The sequence below is a fragment of the Peromyscus leucopus genome, chromosome 1, assembly GCF_004664715.2.
Source record: "Peromyscus leucopus breed LL Stock chromosome 1, UCI_PerLeu_2.1, whole genome shotgun sequence".
Taxonomy (NCBI): Eukaryota; Metazoa; Chordata; class Mammalia; order Rodentia; family Cricetidae; genus Peromyscus; species Peromyscus leucopus.
Genome location: NC_051063.1, coordinates 5442481 through 5461926, shown reverse-complemented (window position 1 = coordinate 5461926; position 19446 = coordinate 5442481). Strand labels below are relative to the sequence as shown.

The following is a 19446-nucleotide window of genomic DNA, read 5'->3' as shown; positions in this document are numbered from 1 at the left end:
ACCGGTTAGGGGACACATCCCTAGGAGGGGCTAACTCTTCCTATTCCAGCAGCCATTAGTTGCCAGTTGTTCTCTGTCTAGGGGTAGAACCACACGAGATTTCCCCCCTCTCACACTGACATGTCTATTGATACTGCTATTCTTCAGATCTTGTTCACGCAGCCATTTCTATCAAAGACTGTTTCAAGCAGACATCCTGGTATTCTGGCTCTTACAGTCTTTCTGCCTATACTCCTAAGACATTCCCTGAGCCAGAGATGCAGGAGCTGTGATATAGATGTATTCACTGGAGCTGGGATTCCCACAATCCACTGATCTCTGTATTATATCCAGTTATGGTTTTCTGTGACAGTCTCCACTTGCTGTAAAGAGAAGCTCCTTTGGTGAGAGGTAATAGCTACACTTACCTGTAAGATTTACAATGTGGTTAGGAATTACACTGATCCAGCAAAGTGGAGGTAGTAGTTTTATTCTCATGTCCTGACCTCACTATCCCTGATGGGAGAATACATAAATTATTTGTCTTCCTAGGTCTGAGTTCCTTCACTCGATATAATCTTTCCTAGGTCCATCTATTTACCTACAAGTTTCATTTTTTTCAACTATTTAAGGCTAAATAGCATTTCATTTTGTATATGTACCACATTTTTCGTTATCCATTTTTCGGCTTAAGGACATTCATGTTGTTTCCACTTCTTGGCAACTGTGAACAGGACAGCAATGCACACTGCTGAGTATAAGTGGAGCAGGATGCCAGTTCCTTTGAGCATATGTCAAGGACTGGTATACTGGGTAATAGGGTAGATTTATTTTTCGTTTATTGAGGATTCACCATACTGATTTCCAGAATGGCTGCACCAGTTTGCATTTCCAACAGTGACTGAAGATTCCCCTTTCCCCATGACCTCACTAGCATTTCTTGTCAATTGTTTTTATTGATCATTGCCATTCTTATTGGAATAAGATGAAGTCTTAAGGTTGTTTTAATTTTCATTTCCTTAATTGCTAAGAATGATGAACACTTTCTGAGTTATTTCTTAGCCATTTTTATTTCTTCTGTTGAGACCTCTCTGTTTAGATGCCTTGCCCACTTTTTTTTTATTCCAAATACCCTCTTTATTGGCTTTCTAAGAAAACAAACAGCTGCTAAATGGCTGAGTCATCAGAAAGGTTGCCCTTATTTACAACTCAAAGAACAGCTCACAGGGTTTTCACAGTGGCAGTATCACCTTGCCCATTTTTAATTGGATCATTTGCTTCCATGACTATCTGTTTTTTGAAATCTTCATGTTCTGAATATTAATCCTCTATCAGATGTGTAGCTGGCCAAGAGTCCCTCCAACTCTGGATCTCTTCACTCAACTGATTGTTTCCTCAGCTTCTGCAAAAACTCTTAACCACTGAGCCATCTCTTCAGCCCTGAGAGTGGATCTTTAGTTTCTCACCACAAGAAGGAAAAACAATAACAATGTAAGGTGATGGATACATTAATTGCCTTCATTATGGTAATCATTATGCAGTGTATATGCATATTAAAACATTACCCTGAACACTGTAAGTATATGCAAGCTTTAAATATACTTTAAAAATCTTGAAAACATAATCACAAGTTACTGTTTTTATACTATTAAGAGATGTTGTTAAACAAGAACATTTTTCCTAAAAGAAGTAAATTCTGTTTGCCAAAGGATGGAAGTATGGCTGAACAGTAAACACACAGGCTGTGGAGACAGAAGCACAGCCTCCTCCACCTATGCCTGGTGTTTATCCTCTGGCACTTGGGCCTTTCCGCTTCTCGGGTTGAGCACTGTTCATGGTCAGATGTGCCACTGTGGTGCACACGGAAGCGAAGCACCTGACACAGTCCCTGGGACATAGCAGATGTGCCAAAGGCTTAGTTCCTTCATGTTTCCTCAGCAAGCCCATGGAAGTTCAAGAGCTGGAGTGGGTCCAAACAACAGCATTTGAGAGTTAAGAAACCCTGGCGTTTGTGACTGCTGCGAGCCAGGAAATAGCTGAGAGGATTCTTGCATGATCTGTCTGGCCTTATTAAACGGCTCACCTCAGTGACTTAGCAGTTGAAATCATAACAAATACATAAATTTAAAAGATTGGTCTGGAAAAACAAAGTTCTAAACCATGTATAATTATAATTAGTACTTGGTAGAGACCAGAGCATAATTGTGAAATATATGCGTGCACGTATGTATGTATATGTGTATATGTATGCATGTGTGTATATATATATTAATACAGATACAGGCACTTGTTTTGTGGGTACCATCTATCAAATTTTGTGTTTACTACATGCTTTTTAAGCAAGCTGATAATAGTAACTTTTCCAGGTTTCCTCTGTGAGAATCGAGAGGGCTGGTACACTCTAGAATTCTCAGATTCTTATGACTCAATGACTGGGATTCTGTGGTTCTAGTACTATGTAATTGCTACGGGCTCACTGCGGAGGACTCCATGTGGCCCTAGGGGGGAAATACATCATGATTATGGCTACAATATCCTTTCACTCCTTCCCCTAACAGCTCTGCCACTGAATCATGGCGTCACCATCTGAGGAGAAAAGAAGGACCCATGTCATCACTATAGATCCAGATGAAACTGTCTTGACTGCCTTTCCCTACAGACCTCATAACTCTCTGCTGGATTTCCTGAAGGGGGAGCCAAAAGTTTTGGGGGTGAGTTTTGCCTTATCATGGATCCTCCCAGAAGGGAGGAAAGGGACCGCATCTCCATTTTTTTCTACACAGGTAGTTCTGTGCAATAATATTCAGGGAAGGAGTTGATCTCCCTTCCTTCCTGGCATTTCATCTGCAATGTATCCTTTTACAGTCGAGGAAGCTCACTAGTCTCCACCCTTCCCAGAGGAGCTATTGACAACTAATGGTTGCTGGGGGGCAGCAAAGGAATCAGTAATTTTCTTCAAAAATGTAACTACTGATAAGTTTTGCTCATGCTCCAAAAAATAACCCCATAGCCCTGCTTATATAAGCAACTCTAATTAAAGTCAGCAAGTCATCAAAAAAAAGACCTGAAAATTAAGGCCTAGTTGGAAAGAAGAAAGGGTCAGCATGGGAGGAGGATGGAAGGGGGATAAGAGGGCTAATATGATAAATATATTGTATACACATATGAAATATTTTTAAAAGGCAGCACATCTAAGACAATTGCTTGTGAAAAAATGGATCCTTCAGAGAAGAGTCATCACATGCTAGTTCCCTGAATTTTGAGAGAATTGAGAGAGAGAGAGAGAGAGAGAGAGAGAGAGAGAGAGAGAGAGAGAAACAAAAGATCTCTTTAGAAGTGCAGTGCACAGTTTGCATTGGGTCTGTATTATACATTAACTCTCAGCAGTCAATGAAGAAATGTTTCTGAGGTGATGGATTAAGTAACTCTTGGAATTAACTAGTCTACTAACTCACCTAACCCCAGGGAGGTCCCATGGCTATTTCATGGGGAGCTAGTTCTGATCTTTGATTTCCAACCTAGGGGAAGTAGGAAACTATGTAATTTTTCCAAATATCTTCTTGAGGAAGTGACCCGAGGGTATGGCAGTGCCTCTCATGGAACTAAGAAGCCAATGAAGGTGAGGTCAAAGTCCATCAGTGGAGTATAGGTCTAAAGGATGCATAACCACAGGCTCAAACAACATGGAATGAAGATATTTTTTAGTTACTCCTGTACTGAACAAGTACAGCTAGTGTTCTTGTACCGATGCCACAGACAGTACAATAAAAAGCTACTTCCTGCTTTTACATTCTATTAAGTATTTTGTTCACTCCTAAGCAGGTGATGCTTAAAAGTTTCTGGTGTTTGTATGTATGGTACATCGCATACTACCATCCTAGGAGACGATTTAAAGAGTACAGAAGGAGAGGGGTGTGGTGCCACAAGCCTGTCATCCCAGCTTTGGGAGGGGGAGGCACAAGAGAAGGTGATTACAATCATCCTGTGCTCCATAGTGAGTTTGAGAACAGTTTGGGATGCAGGAGATCCTGTCTGAGGAAAAATGTACAAAGAAGAGGATATGTGCAGATTACCTACAAATATTATGACACAAGAGACTTAAGCATCCTCAGATTTTGGTCCTGGAATCAAGCCTCCCACGCACTTTCCCATGCAAACCAAGGAATGACTGCACTTAACACAGACAATGTGGAGGCTAATTATGAGGATGATCCTAAGAGTTCAGTGCCAGGGAAGAGGAAGGGGTGCAAGGAAGCAGTTTGTGGGGCCAATCATTACAAAGTTTGCAGTCTAGGTTTAGTCACACGTGAATTCAAATACGTCTGCTACAAGATATACTAGTGACTCTGAGAAATAGTAAAGAACAAGAGTGAAGAATTAAAATTTGGAGGGACTCAGCATGATGGAGACATTGGAGATGTTTATATTGGGGTAGTGGGCAGCCACAAGTATGTCTGGGGCAGCCCACAGGCCTGGGCTCTTGTTATCTCATGTTCATTTTTCTCCTTCCAGGCTATCCAGATTCTTCTTTCTCTGATCATTGTGGGCCTTGGGATTATATTAGCATTTAATTTCATCTTTTTCTCCAAAAAATTTCCTCTCGTGATCCTCACAGGATATCCATTCTGGGGAGCATTTATTGTGAGTACCACTTACTAAGAACTTGACAGAAATTGCTATAAAGACTAATGTGAATTGGATTAGGCTCTATGACAATAAATTTCATAATGTGTTCTCATTAGAGTGAGTACATTATGGGTTTTTGAGTGGGAAATAAATTCAAAGATGACAGCTATCCTGGGAAAATCAATTGGAAAGGAGTTGCAATTACCCAGAGAAGGAAGGTGGGACTGTGTGGCACTGAGAGAAGGGCTTTGACAGGGACTGGAGGTGGATGGGCCAGGTGGAGCAGAGGAAGATGCCAAGAGTAGCTTCCCGATGTCTGTACTGCAGCAGAAGGATTTTAGAGTCTAAGACCTAAATGTCCCCAAGTGCTGACACCAACTCCTACAGATGGAATTAAAACAAGTACCTTTCTAACACTCAGGTTAGAAAGACTAGATGCCGAGGGGGAGGGGGGGGGTAAGTAGTACCGAAGCTTGAAAACCCAAAGGAGACTGTGTTGTAGACCATTTAGATGTATCACCTGTTAACCATTGCCTCTTGTCTTCTGGACAGTTTTTCTTGACAGGATTCATCTCAGTGTTCGATGATAAATCAAGACAAATTCTGGTAAGTAGTTTTTATGACTTCTACCTGATTTCAAATCTCTTTTCTTTGTAGCATCTTTGCCCTTAAGCTTCAGGGTTTCTCTGGAAGATCTTTATGCATCAAGTTTGTGGTTCAAAACCATTTGTGGTTGATTTATCCCTGCATTCTTTCCCTTTCTCCCACTTCTCTGATCAAGTAAACTGAAAGTTATTCTTGGGAACCATCCTATATTGCTGTAATTAAATGATTCTCAATTGGGAGTGGATTTTTGCTTCTTCTCTTTCCATGGGGAATAGTTCACAATATCCAAAGATATTTTTGATTGTCATAACTGGGTAGTGTATACTATCGACAGGTAGAGGGTAAGAGCCAGGGTTGTCTCTAAGCATCCTTTTTCTTTTTAGGTTTATTGTTTTTATTTTATGTGTAGGAGTGTTTTACCTGATGCCCACAGAGTCCAGAAGAGGGTGTCAGATCCCCTGAAACTGGAGTTACAGATATTTGTAAGCCACTATGTGGAACTGAACCTGGGTCCTCTGAGAGAGCAGCCAGTGCTCTTAACTACTGGGCCATCTCTCCAGCCCCTCTAAACACCCTTTAAAACAATGGAAGCAAGGAAAGGCCTCCTAACAATAGAAAAACTATCGGAACAAAACATCTACAGTCTCCAAGTTGAGAAGCCATACCTCAACCAAAATTCATCCCAGAACCCTGTCAGCCTCACTTTCTATCTCCAGCCCCACCTCCAATGCCAACAGAGAGGCCTGCCCAAGGACCAGACAAAAAGTGTGTCACTGATGCCACACAGTTGTAGGATTGAGTCAGAGCTGCTTGGCTCTCCTTGCTCTGTCAACTTGAGGGAAGATTACCTAAGAGCTACTTTGAGAATTAAAATATTACTTACAAAAGACATGGTGATGTTTTAATGTTCCTATTCTCATCTAATAATTGCAGAAAACCCTAGAGTTGTGGGCTTCTTCTCCAAGTCACCGAATCCATTTTCATGGCTCTCTGTCAGTTTCCTTGGGGACAGTTACAAACTCTAGTGAAATCCTAGGGAGAGGGATGAATGCTCCATCTGCTCCTCTGGAGATAAATGCTGACAGTTCCTATAAGTGTTCAGCCCTAAACAAACATACAAATGAACAATACTAAATTAACTCTGTAGGTTGTATTATAAATTTTTATGTACATATATGTAAAAAATAATCATGAAATAGTAAGGAGTGAATAGTTGAGGAGTGAAGGGACAGAACATGGGAGATGTTGGAGTTGGAGTGGGAGGATGATGTAAACACAATATTCACATATGAAATTCTCAAAAAAGAAATAAAATCATTTTTAAAATTAAAAGGAATTAAGCAGGTCAGTTTTTTATGCCTCCCATGTTGGAGCACTAAGATCAAAACAGGGCAACTTTAAGCACTAGTCCGAATTTTACCATCTTTAACCATCTGGTTTTGTCAGTCATCATTTGACTCTTCCTGGGGAATATAAGGGAGCCAGATGGTGAGCCGTCAGTTCCCACATGAGTCTATACATTCAGGGCTTAATGTGGTAACGACACATATTTAGTATACACTAAATTTTTAGAAAATAAATGAACACTACACTAAAGACATTCTCCTTTTTAAAGGTAGAAATTGAGGCTCAGACAGATTAAATAGTTGGTATAAGTCCTAATGAAAGCAGGACTCACAATCAAGTCTGATTTCCATGTTGTGATGCTTTCCAAGGCACCATGTCCTTTCAGGGTATAAAAGATGGTTTGTGCTGAGATGAGATGGACATTTTCAGGAGCATTAACCACACAGTGTTGTTGGCCCATTCTACAGTGGGCTTTGCCTCCTGACTTTGACCAGTCAGAACTGAACTTATCAAGCCTTCCAATCACATGGATCTGGTGAGGCCTCTAGAACTGGAGAAGTTCTGAGAATTTCCAGCAAGGTATCTTTACCTTTAGTTTTTATTTACTTTCCCATGTTTTAAATCTATTCTCCAGGGACAAGGAATCATGACCATGAATATCTTCAGCTCACTGGTTGCGTTAGCTGGGATGGCCTTGATCTTCATCAGCTTCACACAGCAGCACAAATTCTGTCAGGCGCCCTCCCTCGAAGGAACATGTGTTGTAGGCAGAACACTTCTCCTTGTGAGTGACCTTATTCTGGATGAAGAGGCTGAGTAACCTTAGCCAGGCTGTGTCCATGACACAATGATGAATTGATTTTTACCCCTGACCTCACTACAGGTGGTTCTGGAACCCTAGACTCTGATTTTTAATCCTACTTTTAGATCCTGGGAGCTTGTGACTTTGGCATAACATTGTAGTGTCTCTACATCTTGGTTTTTCCTCTTGAAAAAACTTGAGATAGTAATATAATAGCTGCCTCACTGACCTGTGGTAAGGATTACTTCAAATAATACCTGGAAAAGTATAAATACTCAATAGTTTTAGCTATTACAACTGTTATTACTTCAATTGTATTAAATTTTACCTTTTTACTAATCAAAAAAATTACTCTATTGGTATGAAACAAAATACGGTGGAAGAAAGTACTTCAGTGAGGTGTTTCAATCTTTTTTTTATATACAAGCCATTTTATATAATTATATAATTTTTACTCAGTATGGTAAATTTACCAGGAAATATAATTATACATGATGTTTTTATTTTACTTTTTTAACGTGAGTGGGTATCTTGCCTGAATGTGGGACTGTGCACCACATACATGCCTAGTGTTCTCTGAGGTCAATAGATGTTAATGGATGCTCTGGAACTAGAATTACAGATGTTTATGAGCTGCAGTGTGGGTTCTGGGAATTGAACACAGCTCCTCCAGGAGAGAGCCAATGCCCAAAATTTCTGAGCTATCTCCAGCCCCTAATGATAGTTAAGGCTTTAAGAGTCTATTGTATAAGTAATATATGACATTATAATTATTTTAATTATTTTTTACACTTACTTATTTGAAGTATGTGTAGTCTGCAATGCCACAGCTTATATGTGGACATCAGAGAACAACTTGCAGGAGTTCTTTTTCTCTTTCCAACATGTGGATCCTGAAGCTTAACCTCAGGCTGTCAGGCTTAATAGCAAGTGCTATCACCACACCAGCCCTGACATCATTTTCAGTCTTGTCAAAGACTCCCATGAGCCTTTTCCTCTGCTCCCAAAGCAAACTCTGAGCTTTTAGTCTGCTTCTGATAGCAACATCTGGAAGCATTCAGTCCCAGATTTTGAAAATTTGAACTAGTAAGGACAAAAATGAAGTAGACTCATGGGAAATTATCTCCCATGATTTAATCCATGTAACCACCTGTTGAAGTGGACTAAATGACCTCTTTGTGCTGAGATAAATTCCAGAATTAGACTTGAATTCCTAAGGACAGTCCGAAAACAAAGGATGAAATCCTGTCCTACTTGATCCAAGTGCATAGGATGGAAGGTTTGCAAGATCTGGGGCCAATTCCCTCCTGATGGAGGACAGGCAGTGGGGAGGACAGACAGTGGGAGGACAGACAGCGGGGAGGACAGACAGTGGGGAGGACAGTGGGGAGGACAGACAGTGGGAGGACAGACAGTGGGGGAGGACAGTGGGGAGGACAGACAGGGGAGCTTCACACAGCAAAATGTGCACACCCTTCAGCTTCAGCAACACGGCCGTTACCTAAGCTCCTGCATGTGCTCAAAGGAAACTGAGGTGCAGAGAGCTGTAGTCACTCTCCTAGTGTAAGCGTGACCCTGGGACCAGCTGTGCCCAACTTGTGTTGCCTCTGGTATTTAAGCCTTTTTGAATACCACACTGCACCATCTCACTTCTCAATGAAAACATTACCTGAAGTAGTGTCGGCAAAAGCCGATCTGGGTACTAGATCCATCTTGCAGATTTATTTGGCACAGAGGTGGATACATAGCTGAAACTTTCACTTCAAAAAATATGCATTAGCAGCTTCCTCAGGGAAGAAAAAGCAGGTGTTGGGGTACTATATTTCCACACTGAAACAAGTTATTTTAATGAAATGGCAGCTATTTATAGGAATGCTCTTTCTCTCTACTGTCCTCTCCTGGTGTCACTCTAGAGACTGTCTTAGCCCACTCCTTGCCAGAAAGACATTAAAATGATGCAATATTTAATAGCTACAGAACAGCATGAACATGAGTTTTCCCAAACTCGGTCATCATGTGTAAAGTGTTCTGGGCTTCTGTTTTTAAAGTGATGCTGCTTTTGTCCTAAATATGATTTCTTTCTCTTCCTTATTTGCAGGGAATTCTGTCAGTCTTATTAATCATCACCATAGCAGAGTTCAGCATATCTGTGACTATTGCATCCTTAAGAAGCAAGTGCTGGACCAGTTCAAGAGAGGTGCGCCCAAGGTTGTCACGAGAACTGAGTATATGCGCGTGTGTGTACATGCGTGCGTGCGTGCGTGTGTGTGTGTGTGTGTGTGTGTGCATGTGTGTGTGTGTGTTTGTACATGTTCCTGTGTGTGAGGAAGCAGGTACTCTTATGCCACAGTGTAAGTGTGGAGATCAGAGGACAACCTCAGGAGTTGGCCCTCACCTTCTATGTTGTTTCGAGAAAATGTCTCACCTGCTGTTCACTACTGCATACTCCAGGCTAGCTTGCCGATGAGCTTCCAGCGATCCTGATTTTCATGTCTCCTCCCACACTCCCTCTAAGGGTACAAATAGCACAGAGGTTGGTACTACTGCATCCACACTGAGAACATCACCCCACATTGACCTCTATTACTGTGCAGAAGCAGTATGCTCAGATACCACACTGAAACTCCTAAATTAGAAAGGTCAGAGGGGTTTGAGCTTAAGACTGATGCTCACTCTACTCTTTCAGGTAACTTGCTTTCCTTTCTTGTCCTATCTACTGTCCTCAGTCATCTCTGTTAATATATAATTCTTTATCTTCCTGGGGAAAAAATGGGAAATATGGGACTTTGTGGAAATCCCATAGTACTGCGACATTGGGAGCTTATAGCCCTACTGATTGTTTATAATGTCAAACATCATTATAATCGCTTAGTGGCAACTTAATAATTATGTTAATATTATATCAACACCTTCATTATACATCAAAATGAACTAAAGCTTAACAGAGAGGTTAATTAACACCGCCAGTATGACAGAACACAGGATTCTGACCTGTGTGGTACAGCTCCTGGCCTTGCTTTCTGAGTTACAACAGCAGTCTGGATTGTGCTTGGTAGAGTGTTTGCTTACATCCTCGCTTGCTTTTAACTTCAAACAATCCAGTGCACCAATTCTAAGCACACTGTGCAATAATTTTTGACAAATGACATACATCTATTTAAAGATCATCACAATCAAGATACAGTTCAATCCCACCTTCCCAAAGGTTAATAGGATGTTCCTGAGGGTTAGTCATGCACCTATTAGCAGGAACAGATCTTCTTTGAACAAGAGCTTTTATAGGCCCATGCTCACTTTGGGGACGGGGGGAGTTGAGACAGGGTTTCTTTGTGTAGCTTTGCACCTTCCCTAGGTCTTGCTCTGTAGACCAGGCTGGCCTCGAACTCACAAAGATCCATCTGCCTCTGCCTCCCGAGTGCTGGGATTAAAGGTGTGTACCACCTTAAAATGTGTAGCCCAGGCTGGCCTCCAACTCGTGATTCTCCTGCCTCTACCTCCTTCAGCAAATCCTACCAGCGTACGCCACCACAACTGGCCCATGCTCACTTCTTAATTAGGCTGTTCATTTTGTTGTTGTTGTTGTTGTTGGATTGTAGTGTTTCCATATGTACAGTTTGGTGATTTCTTATTAGACATATTGTCTATAACTATTTCATCCCATTCTGTCCCTTCAGATGGTTATTATTTTTTTCCATCCTGGACAGTATCTTCAATACACAGAAGCCATATATTGATCAAATCTGATTTATGTATTCTTTTATTTCTTTCATTATTACATACTTGAGTATATTGTGATATTGTATATGTGGTGTGTACATGTGCATTCATGCACACTGTATGTACCCATGGTCAGCAATTGGATGAGTCTATGTTTGTTTTTGAAACTGGAACTCTCACCGAACCTGGGGTTCATGGATCTGCCTAGCTCATCTCCATGCTCCCAAGGCTAAGGTAACAAGAACATGGTGTCATGCTTTGCTTTTTACATGGTTTCTGGCCATCTGAACTCAGGTCCTTCTGCCTGGGCAGCAGGTACTTTACCAAATGAGCCATTTCCCTATCCATCTTGTGTTGTCTTACCCATAAAATTGTCACCAGATCCAACTGTGACAGTTAATCTTGGTGTCCATCTTGATTGGATTACAAAAAGCCTACATGACTTTAGGCCTATGGGCTTGTCTTTGAGGCTATTTTCAGAAAGGAAAGGGTAAGTAAAAATCTGTCCTGAATGTGGGCAGCACCATCCCAGGACAAAGGGATTAAAGAAAATGGGGCCCACCAAAGTGTACATTTTGTGCTTTTAAGTTTATCTATGGTACTGGGTAAGTGTTGAATTCATTCTTTGCATGTGGCTATCCAGTTTTCCTAGTGCTGATTGTTAAAAAGACTGTCCTCTCCCATAGAATGATCCTGGCATCACTGCTGAAACTCAATGAACTATTTATGTTATGTTTGCTTCTGGGTTCTTTATTGTATCTACCTATCCATCTTACCATAACTTTATGGAAGTTGCAAAATTGGCAACTATTATTTTTCCAAATATTTTTCTTCTGTTTAAATGGTTTTGCTATTCTGGACCCCTTAAGATTCCATATAAATCTGAAATGTGTTTTATGCTGAGAATGAGCTTATTTATATTTTGACATGGATAAAATTGAATCTGTATATTTTTGCATAGCATAGATTTTTTTAAACAAGTTTAAGCCTTGTTATAAACAAACATGGAGAAGATCTCCATTTGTCTAGTTCTTCTTACAAATACTTTCAGAAGTATTTTGGAGGTTTCAGCATAGAAGTCTTTCAACTCCTTGGGTAGGCATTTTTCTTGAATATATTATTCTTTTAAATGATACTGTAAATTAGCTTCTTCCTCTGAACCTAGTAACTATTTCAATAATAGGCATAGTGCTGGGTGATTTTTATCATTATCTACTCATATGTTAGTCTGGTTATAATTGTTATCACTTTAAGGGTAAATTCTGATTGTCTTTGATAGTTTAAGTAATTAACAAATCATATAGTAGACTTTTGTGTGTGAATATTAACTGGATACTTTAAATGTCTTAGAAAACTTAGTATTATTCAGTATAGAAAAAATCCTGAGGCAAGTTTGATAAAATCCCTTTGTTTAGTTTCTAGGATATAAGGATAGTGACATCACCCAAATCTGATGAACAGACAGGAAAGGCTAGAGAGCTTCATCTCCTTTCTCATGTACACATGACAGAGGAAAAATAATATGAGAATACAGTAAGGATATGACACAAATACAATTCTGGCCTATTAACACTCTGCTTTCCCCTTGGTATTATAGGCTGTATTCTTTTTTCCTTCAGAAGTTCCTCAAAATACTGAACAGCCTGTGCCAGAAGAAAATAATCAATTACAATTTGAGTTTCAAGGAAAATCTCCCAGTGGTAATGCAGATTCAAACATAAAAACCATTTTCTTAGGGGGTTATGCTTTCTTCAAGTTAAGAGTCTCAAGAAATCCTTCAGCTCCCACAGCTCCCAAAAATATCCCACAGAAAAGTGATAAGGGTACATCTTCTATGCGTGTTCCAGATGAACAAGAGACTATTACTCAACTCCCACAAGAGGAAAAAACTAAACTGAATGCTTTACCTCCCCCATTAACACCAAAGTCTTCAGAAAATATTCCTTCTCCAAAAGAGTCTAGAAGCAATAACCTGAAAGATGAGGACCTAGAAGCTATTACACCTCAAACCTCTGATCTGCAACCCAAATTGCTTGACAACCAAAATGTGTCACTTGCAACTCTTAAAACTCCATCCTCACATGATTTCCTCCCTTTGTTACCTGACACTTTATCATCCCAAACATCAATGGCAGGTCTGTCAACACAAGTTTTACGCTCTAAACCCCCATCATCCCGTTTTTCTTATGATCTGACATCTGAAGACTTGCCTTTTGAAGACATGCCATCTCAAGACATACAATTCCAAGATACGCTAACTCAAGACCTACCATTCCAAGAGACTCTATCCCTAGGGACTCCATACCAAGAGCTGTCATTCCAAGATATACTAACAAAAGACATGTCATTCCAAGATACTCCATCCCAAAAGACTCCATCCCAAGGAACCCCATACCAAGATACCCTATCCCAAAAGACTCCATCTGAAGCATACCAAGATATCCCATCCCAAAAGACTCCATCCCAAGGAACCCCATACCAAGATATCCTATCCCAAAAGACTCCATCTGAAGCATACCAAGATATCCTATCCCAAAAGACTCCATCCCAAGCAACCCTAAACCAAGACATCCTATCCCAAAAGACTCCATCTGAAGCATACCAAGATATCCCATCCCAAAAGACTCCATCCCAAGGAAGCCCATACCAAGATATCCTATCCCAAAAGACTCCATCTGAAGCATACCAAGATATCCCATCCCAAAAGACTCCATCCCAAGCAACCCTAAACCAAGACATCCCATCCCAAAAGACTCCATCTGAAGCATACCAAGATATCCCATCCCAAAAGACTCCATCCCAAGGAACTCCATACCAAGATACCCTATCCCAAAAGACTCCATCCGAAGCATACCAAGATATCCCATCCCAAAAGACTCCATCCCAAGGAACCCCATACCAAGACAGTCTATCCCAAAAGACTCCATCTGAAGCATACCAAGATATCCCATCCCAAAAGATATCCCATCCCAAAAGACTCCATCCCAAGAAACTCCATACCAAGATATTCTATCTCAAAAGACCCCATCTCAAGAAACTCCATACCAAGATACACTAACTCTAGACATACCATCCCAAGACACTCAAGCTGTAGAGACTCCATCACAAGAGATTCCCTCCCAAGATACTACATCCCAGGATATGAAATACCAAGATCTACTGTCTCAAGACAAACTATCCCAGAGCACACAAACCCAGGATTCAGCACCCCATGACATGTCTTTCTCAGATCTTCAAGTATCAAACACTCAAGTTCAAAGCCAACAATATCCAGAAATAATTTATAGGGACATTCGAACAGAAGTAATGGAGTTGACTCAAGAATGGAAGTCTGATACAGGCAAGAAAACCCCAAGAAGACTTTCCTTATCCTTGAAAGGCACACATGAAAAAGTCTATCCCAAGAGACATTCCCTGGACCTGCAAATCAAAGGTGACAAACCCCCAAGGAGATATTCTGTAGACTTACAAAGGAAAACTTCAAGACGGAAATCCATAGATCAGCAAATCAAAGCCTGGCTATCCCCAAAGAAGCACACCACAGAGAAACAAGATGCATATACTCAAACCTCAGAGCAATTCCTAGAGCAAGCTGGTCAGCAGCAGGCAGATGAGGAGGAGGTCCCAGTACAAGAATCCCAAGATCAGCAAAGCAAAGACCAAAAATCTGTAGAGGAACTATACCCAGAAGAACAGCTTAATAACAAAGAGGAAGAAGATCAGGAGTCTAATAAAGAGCAACCTCCAGAAGAACAAGCTCAAGTTCAACAAGCTGAAGACCAGCAGCCCCAAGAGCAGAAAGCCCCAAAGAGCCAGTCCTCAAACTGGCAACAAAGACAACAAGTGCTAGTAAGGAGAGTCCCAATGCAGTCATGTGAGGACTGGGACTCCCAAAGCTTTCAGTTCACAGAAAAGTCATGTTCATACTGGTCAACTTCATCCTGGCAGCCTGCTAGCCTGGGATCCCAAGACTGGAGAAGTCAAGGCTGGAGAAACAAAGATTGGAAAGCACAAGAATGGCAGTTCGAAATACATCCTTCCCTAGACTGGGAATCCCAAGAGCTATTAGAGAGAGAATCCTTAAGGCAAAGGGCACTATACCAAGAAATCCAACCCCGCAGCACCATAGTCCAATACACCCAAGATCATCAATTGCGTAACTTTATATTTCAAGTAGGTCTGTGTCAAGGTAACGACCAACAAGATTCTGAATCTAGTGTTGTAAGAGGAGATACATATGCAGATGATGTACAAACAAGAGACAGAGAACCTGGAGACACAGAAGATACATGCCAGAAACCAAAAGATGAGCAGTCAGAAGACATGAGGCCAGATAATTATCCTGCTTCTTGTCAGAGCCTGGTTCCATACACATATGTAACCTGTTTATCCAATATAGCTTCAGAGCAAGAGGTGCAAAACAGTACATCACCCCATTCATATTCATCCAAAGATCTGAATGCTACTTCTTCCTCATGTTGTCAGAGAGATCAACCTCAATCTGAAGATTCAGACTAACATGCATATCTAACCAAAAACCACAGATCCCAGATAATGGAGCCAGATGAGGATGAAGTGGTTGATTTTTCCCTAACCTGTCTTCTCACCTGTGCTTGCTGTCTAATTCACTCACCAGAGTAAAGGGCATGCAGGACCTACAAAGAACTCATTCCTTTTAAAAGCAAAATGACAACAAGTCAAATGTTAAGACTATATCAAAACCTTCTGGGAGTGAAGAAATAAATGTCATCTAAGCTGTAAAACTTTTGTCATCAATTTTAGTATTTCAATGTATGATCGTCAATTCATCTCACACCTTATTACTAAATGGATCTATTTCCCCATAATGCTAATATTTTTTCTCCCCACATTTGTGTTGAAGATATGTGCACCAGGTTTGGTGTCCAATACTTGGTGAAAGAGAAAGCATAGCTAGAGATGGAAGAGTAGAAGTCAGGGAAGGGTGGCCATGTGAATATTATAATAGAAAATATGGCAAAGTGGACTGTACTGAAAGAAGCTGCAGCTCTTGCTCTCACACGCCTGCACTCACAGCTTTGTAAGTATTGGGAGCCAATTGCACCTTCTCTGGCCAAATGAATTGTGTTAAAAACTGTCAGTTACCCTCTGTCTTCCAAGCCAACCACAGTTTTTGAATTTTTTATAAATATTTTTATTTTATAATTAATTTAATTTTACATATCAGCCATGGATTCCTCTGTCCTCCCTCCTCCCACCCCCCAGCCTTCCCCCCAACCCACCCCCATTCCCACCTCCTCCAAGGCAAGGTCTCCCCTGGGGAGTCAGCCCAGCCTGGTAGATTCAGTTGAGGTAGGTCCAGTCCCCTCCTACCTGCACCAAGGGTGAGAAAAATGTCTCAGCATAGGCCCTAGGTTCCAAAAAGCCAGCTCATGCACCAAGAACAGATCCTGGTCCCAATGCCTGGGGGCCTCCTAAACAGTTCAAGCTTATCAACTGTCTCACTTATCCAGAGGACCTGGTCCAGTTCCATGGGGGCTCCTCAGCTATTGATTCACAGTTCATGTGTTTCTGCTAGTTTGGCTATTTGTTCTTGTGCTTTTTCCAATCATGGTCTCAATATCTCTTGCTCATATAATCCTTCCTCTCTCTCGCCGATTGGACTCTTCGAATTCTTTTCCTCTTTGATGTCTTTGATAAAATCTTGATTTTCTGTCAGCTCTGATGCTTTGCATTTTACTAGGCTGCACAGTGTTTCCTTCGCATGTATGTGTACCTGAACTTTCTAATCTGTAAATACAGAGCCCCCAAGAACAAACATGGAAATAGATATTAAGGGTAAGAGCTAATTTTGGAAGCACATAATGATGGATCTCAGGTACTTCTTATGTAGTCTAACAAGCTTCCTGAGCCACCATAAAGTTGGGGCCTGTGGTCAGTTAAGTCCAGTTAGAATACAGAAAAAATGACAGTGGGTACAGTCATGTCCTGATGAGAAGGATTGTCTGACACAGCAACTCCTTCAGAAAAGGCCATCATAGTTTTTTCAGGCAAGGGATTATTCACACAGATAGCCAGGCCCCATTGGGGACAGAGAGACCTCCTTCCCTGAAAATGATAGACTCATCAGAATTTAGGGTCCAGTGTTTTCAGATTTGCAAAGTCTTGTTGTACTTAGCCATTCCAACTTTAGAATCCCACTTGCTCTTACCAATGTCCCTGCTTCAACAGCAATGTTGCTGAAGAACAGAGAATTCACCTTGCATTGTAATCCAGCCAGTTGCTAAATCAGATTCTGCACTTAGTTTTCAGCAACTTTAACTCTGTAGCTACAGATGAGAAGAGGATCCTTCAGAACACACAGCAATGGGTCTTGTCTATTGGGCTTGATCTAGGAACTCAAATCCCCGAGCTCCTCCCTTTCTTTCCCTACTTTGCCCAGAAAAAAAAAAAAAAAGCAAAAACTACAAACGTGGCAGCAATCAACTTCATTATATTTATGCACTCTGAAAAGTGTTTTCAAGTATCATGAGCAGTGTCACCCAGACTCTTGTATGTAAATGCTTAATTAGGAATAGTAGGTGAGGAAATTTTGTAAGATTCTGAAGCCAGGTCATGCCATGGACTAACAGTGCTCTATGACTGAAAAGAGACTCATTAGCATCTTTTTATATGATGAAATTGGAGAGCTTATTTAGAAACTCCAGAAAAACATCTGTAAGAGTCATTCTTTTTAAATAGTGAACATCAGGAAAGGAAGCTTATTCTGTTCCACAGAAGCTTTTCTTAGACCAAAAATTGTATTGTCATAGATGTCTGCATGAACAAATCATTATTAGATGACAAATAGTTGATAGATGATGTTTTATAGTATTAATCAAATTATCTCTTTGCTTTGGACTGAAATATCCTACCTCTAAATTCTAATGTGAAAGTCCTAAGTCCTAATGTGATAACATTGGAAATAGAGCTTTTGAAGATACTAGGTTCAGATGAAAATAGAGGAGTGTGACCTTCATGGTGGGAATAGTACCCTTCTACAGTGGTACGTGCCTGCAATTCCAGCATTCAAGAGTATGAAGAAGAATTGTGAGTTCAAAGCCAGCCTGGGCTAGTGAGCTTAAAGCCAACTTGGACTATATTGTGAAACTCTTTCACACATACACACACACACAGAGAGGGAGGGAGAGACAGAGACAGAGACAGACAGACAGACAGACAGACAGAGACACAGAGAGAAAGGGATACAGAAAGAGACAGAGACAAAGATACAGAGGCAGAGAGACAAAGGGGGAGGGAAGGAGAGAGAGCGGGAGGGAGGGAGGAAGGTGAGAGAAAGAGTGTACATAAAGATCTAAGGAAATGTCATATAAAGGCATCAGAAGAAATCAGCCACCTGAATGCCAAGAAGAGAGACATCATGAAAAACTAAGTTTGCAGGTATAAGAACAATTGTTTATAGACTGTTGTTAGGGATTATGCTGGTTTAACAAATTAGGGGTCTTAGATAATCCTCCAATAACCATGATTTCACCAGCACTGAAAACTAGATTCCTGGTGCCAGGCATGGTTTCTCTCCTGTATAATGGGTTTCAGTATAACTATAGAGCTTTTGTTTTCCACCAAGATTTGTGTGCCACTATTACACCCTTAGGGTTATCGTGCCATGCTGGTTGATGCGCTTCATAGGCATCATGAGTGGGTAGAGCTGTTGGTTGCCTCCCTCTTTTGGAAGCTTGCATCGTACCTTCTGGCACCATGCAAACTAGGCCTCAGGGAGGGGACATTCAAGTCAGTTCCACATTACAGACAAGCGTAGTCTTCACCCCACATCAAAGAAACTTTGCAACAGACTGAGACCACTACAGAAAACCACAAGGACTCAAAAGCACAGGTTTGTAGAGCACAGTATTAGTGGAAACATATACAAACCAAAACCACACATAAAGCTCAGGGAACACTGTGGAAGAGGGGGCAGAGAGATTATAAGAGGCACAAAATCAAGGAGTTTTCTGTGAGATTGTGTCATGTAATAACATCAGAACATGTATCCATAAAGTCTTACCAACATGATTGCCCAAACATCAACTGAAGGAGGATGACACCAGTTGACATGCCAGACTGGATGAGGAAAAGCCCATGATTCCTCAACCCTACACAAAGACTACAGGCAACTGAGGAAAGCTGGGAGTGGGAGGTCTTTGCCAGAGAAGGGCACACCATATGGCTGTCTAGTGACAAATAGTTAGTCAGGAAAGCATATACATACAAACAACATTATAAAGACTAAGCAGGTTATATTTAGAAATATATGTGTATTTATTCACAGTGAAAAAAGAAAAACCATGAATTTGAAGGAGAGCAAGGAGGGGTATATGGAAGAGATTGGA

At 40.9% G+C, this 19446-nt stretch overlaps 1 protein-coding gene and 1 long non-coding RNA gene across 2 annotated transcripts in view; one reads left to right on the top strand and one right to left on the bottom strand.

Annotated features, from left to right (window-relative positions):
• The window catches only part of LOC119087848, a 55225-nt gene that overhangs the window by 15403 nt on the left and 20376 nt on the right, over positions 1–19446 (bottom strand). The window lies entirely within an intron of this gene.
• Ms4a14 (membrane spanning 4-domains A14) lies at positions 2422–15840 on the top strand. Its single transcript, XM_037204846.1, is given in 8 exon segments — positions 2422–2690; positions 4492–4620; positions 5158–5211; positions 7193–7342; positions 9459–9557; positions 12675–13601; positions 13647–14033; positions 14036–15840. Coding segments are annotated over 8 exon segments (3444 nt in total). The 5' UTR covers positions 2422–2552; the 3' UTR covers positions 15596–15840.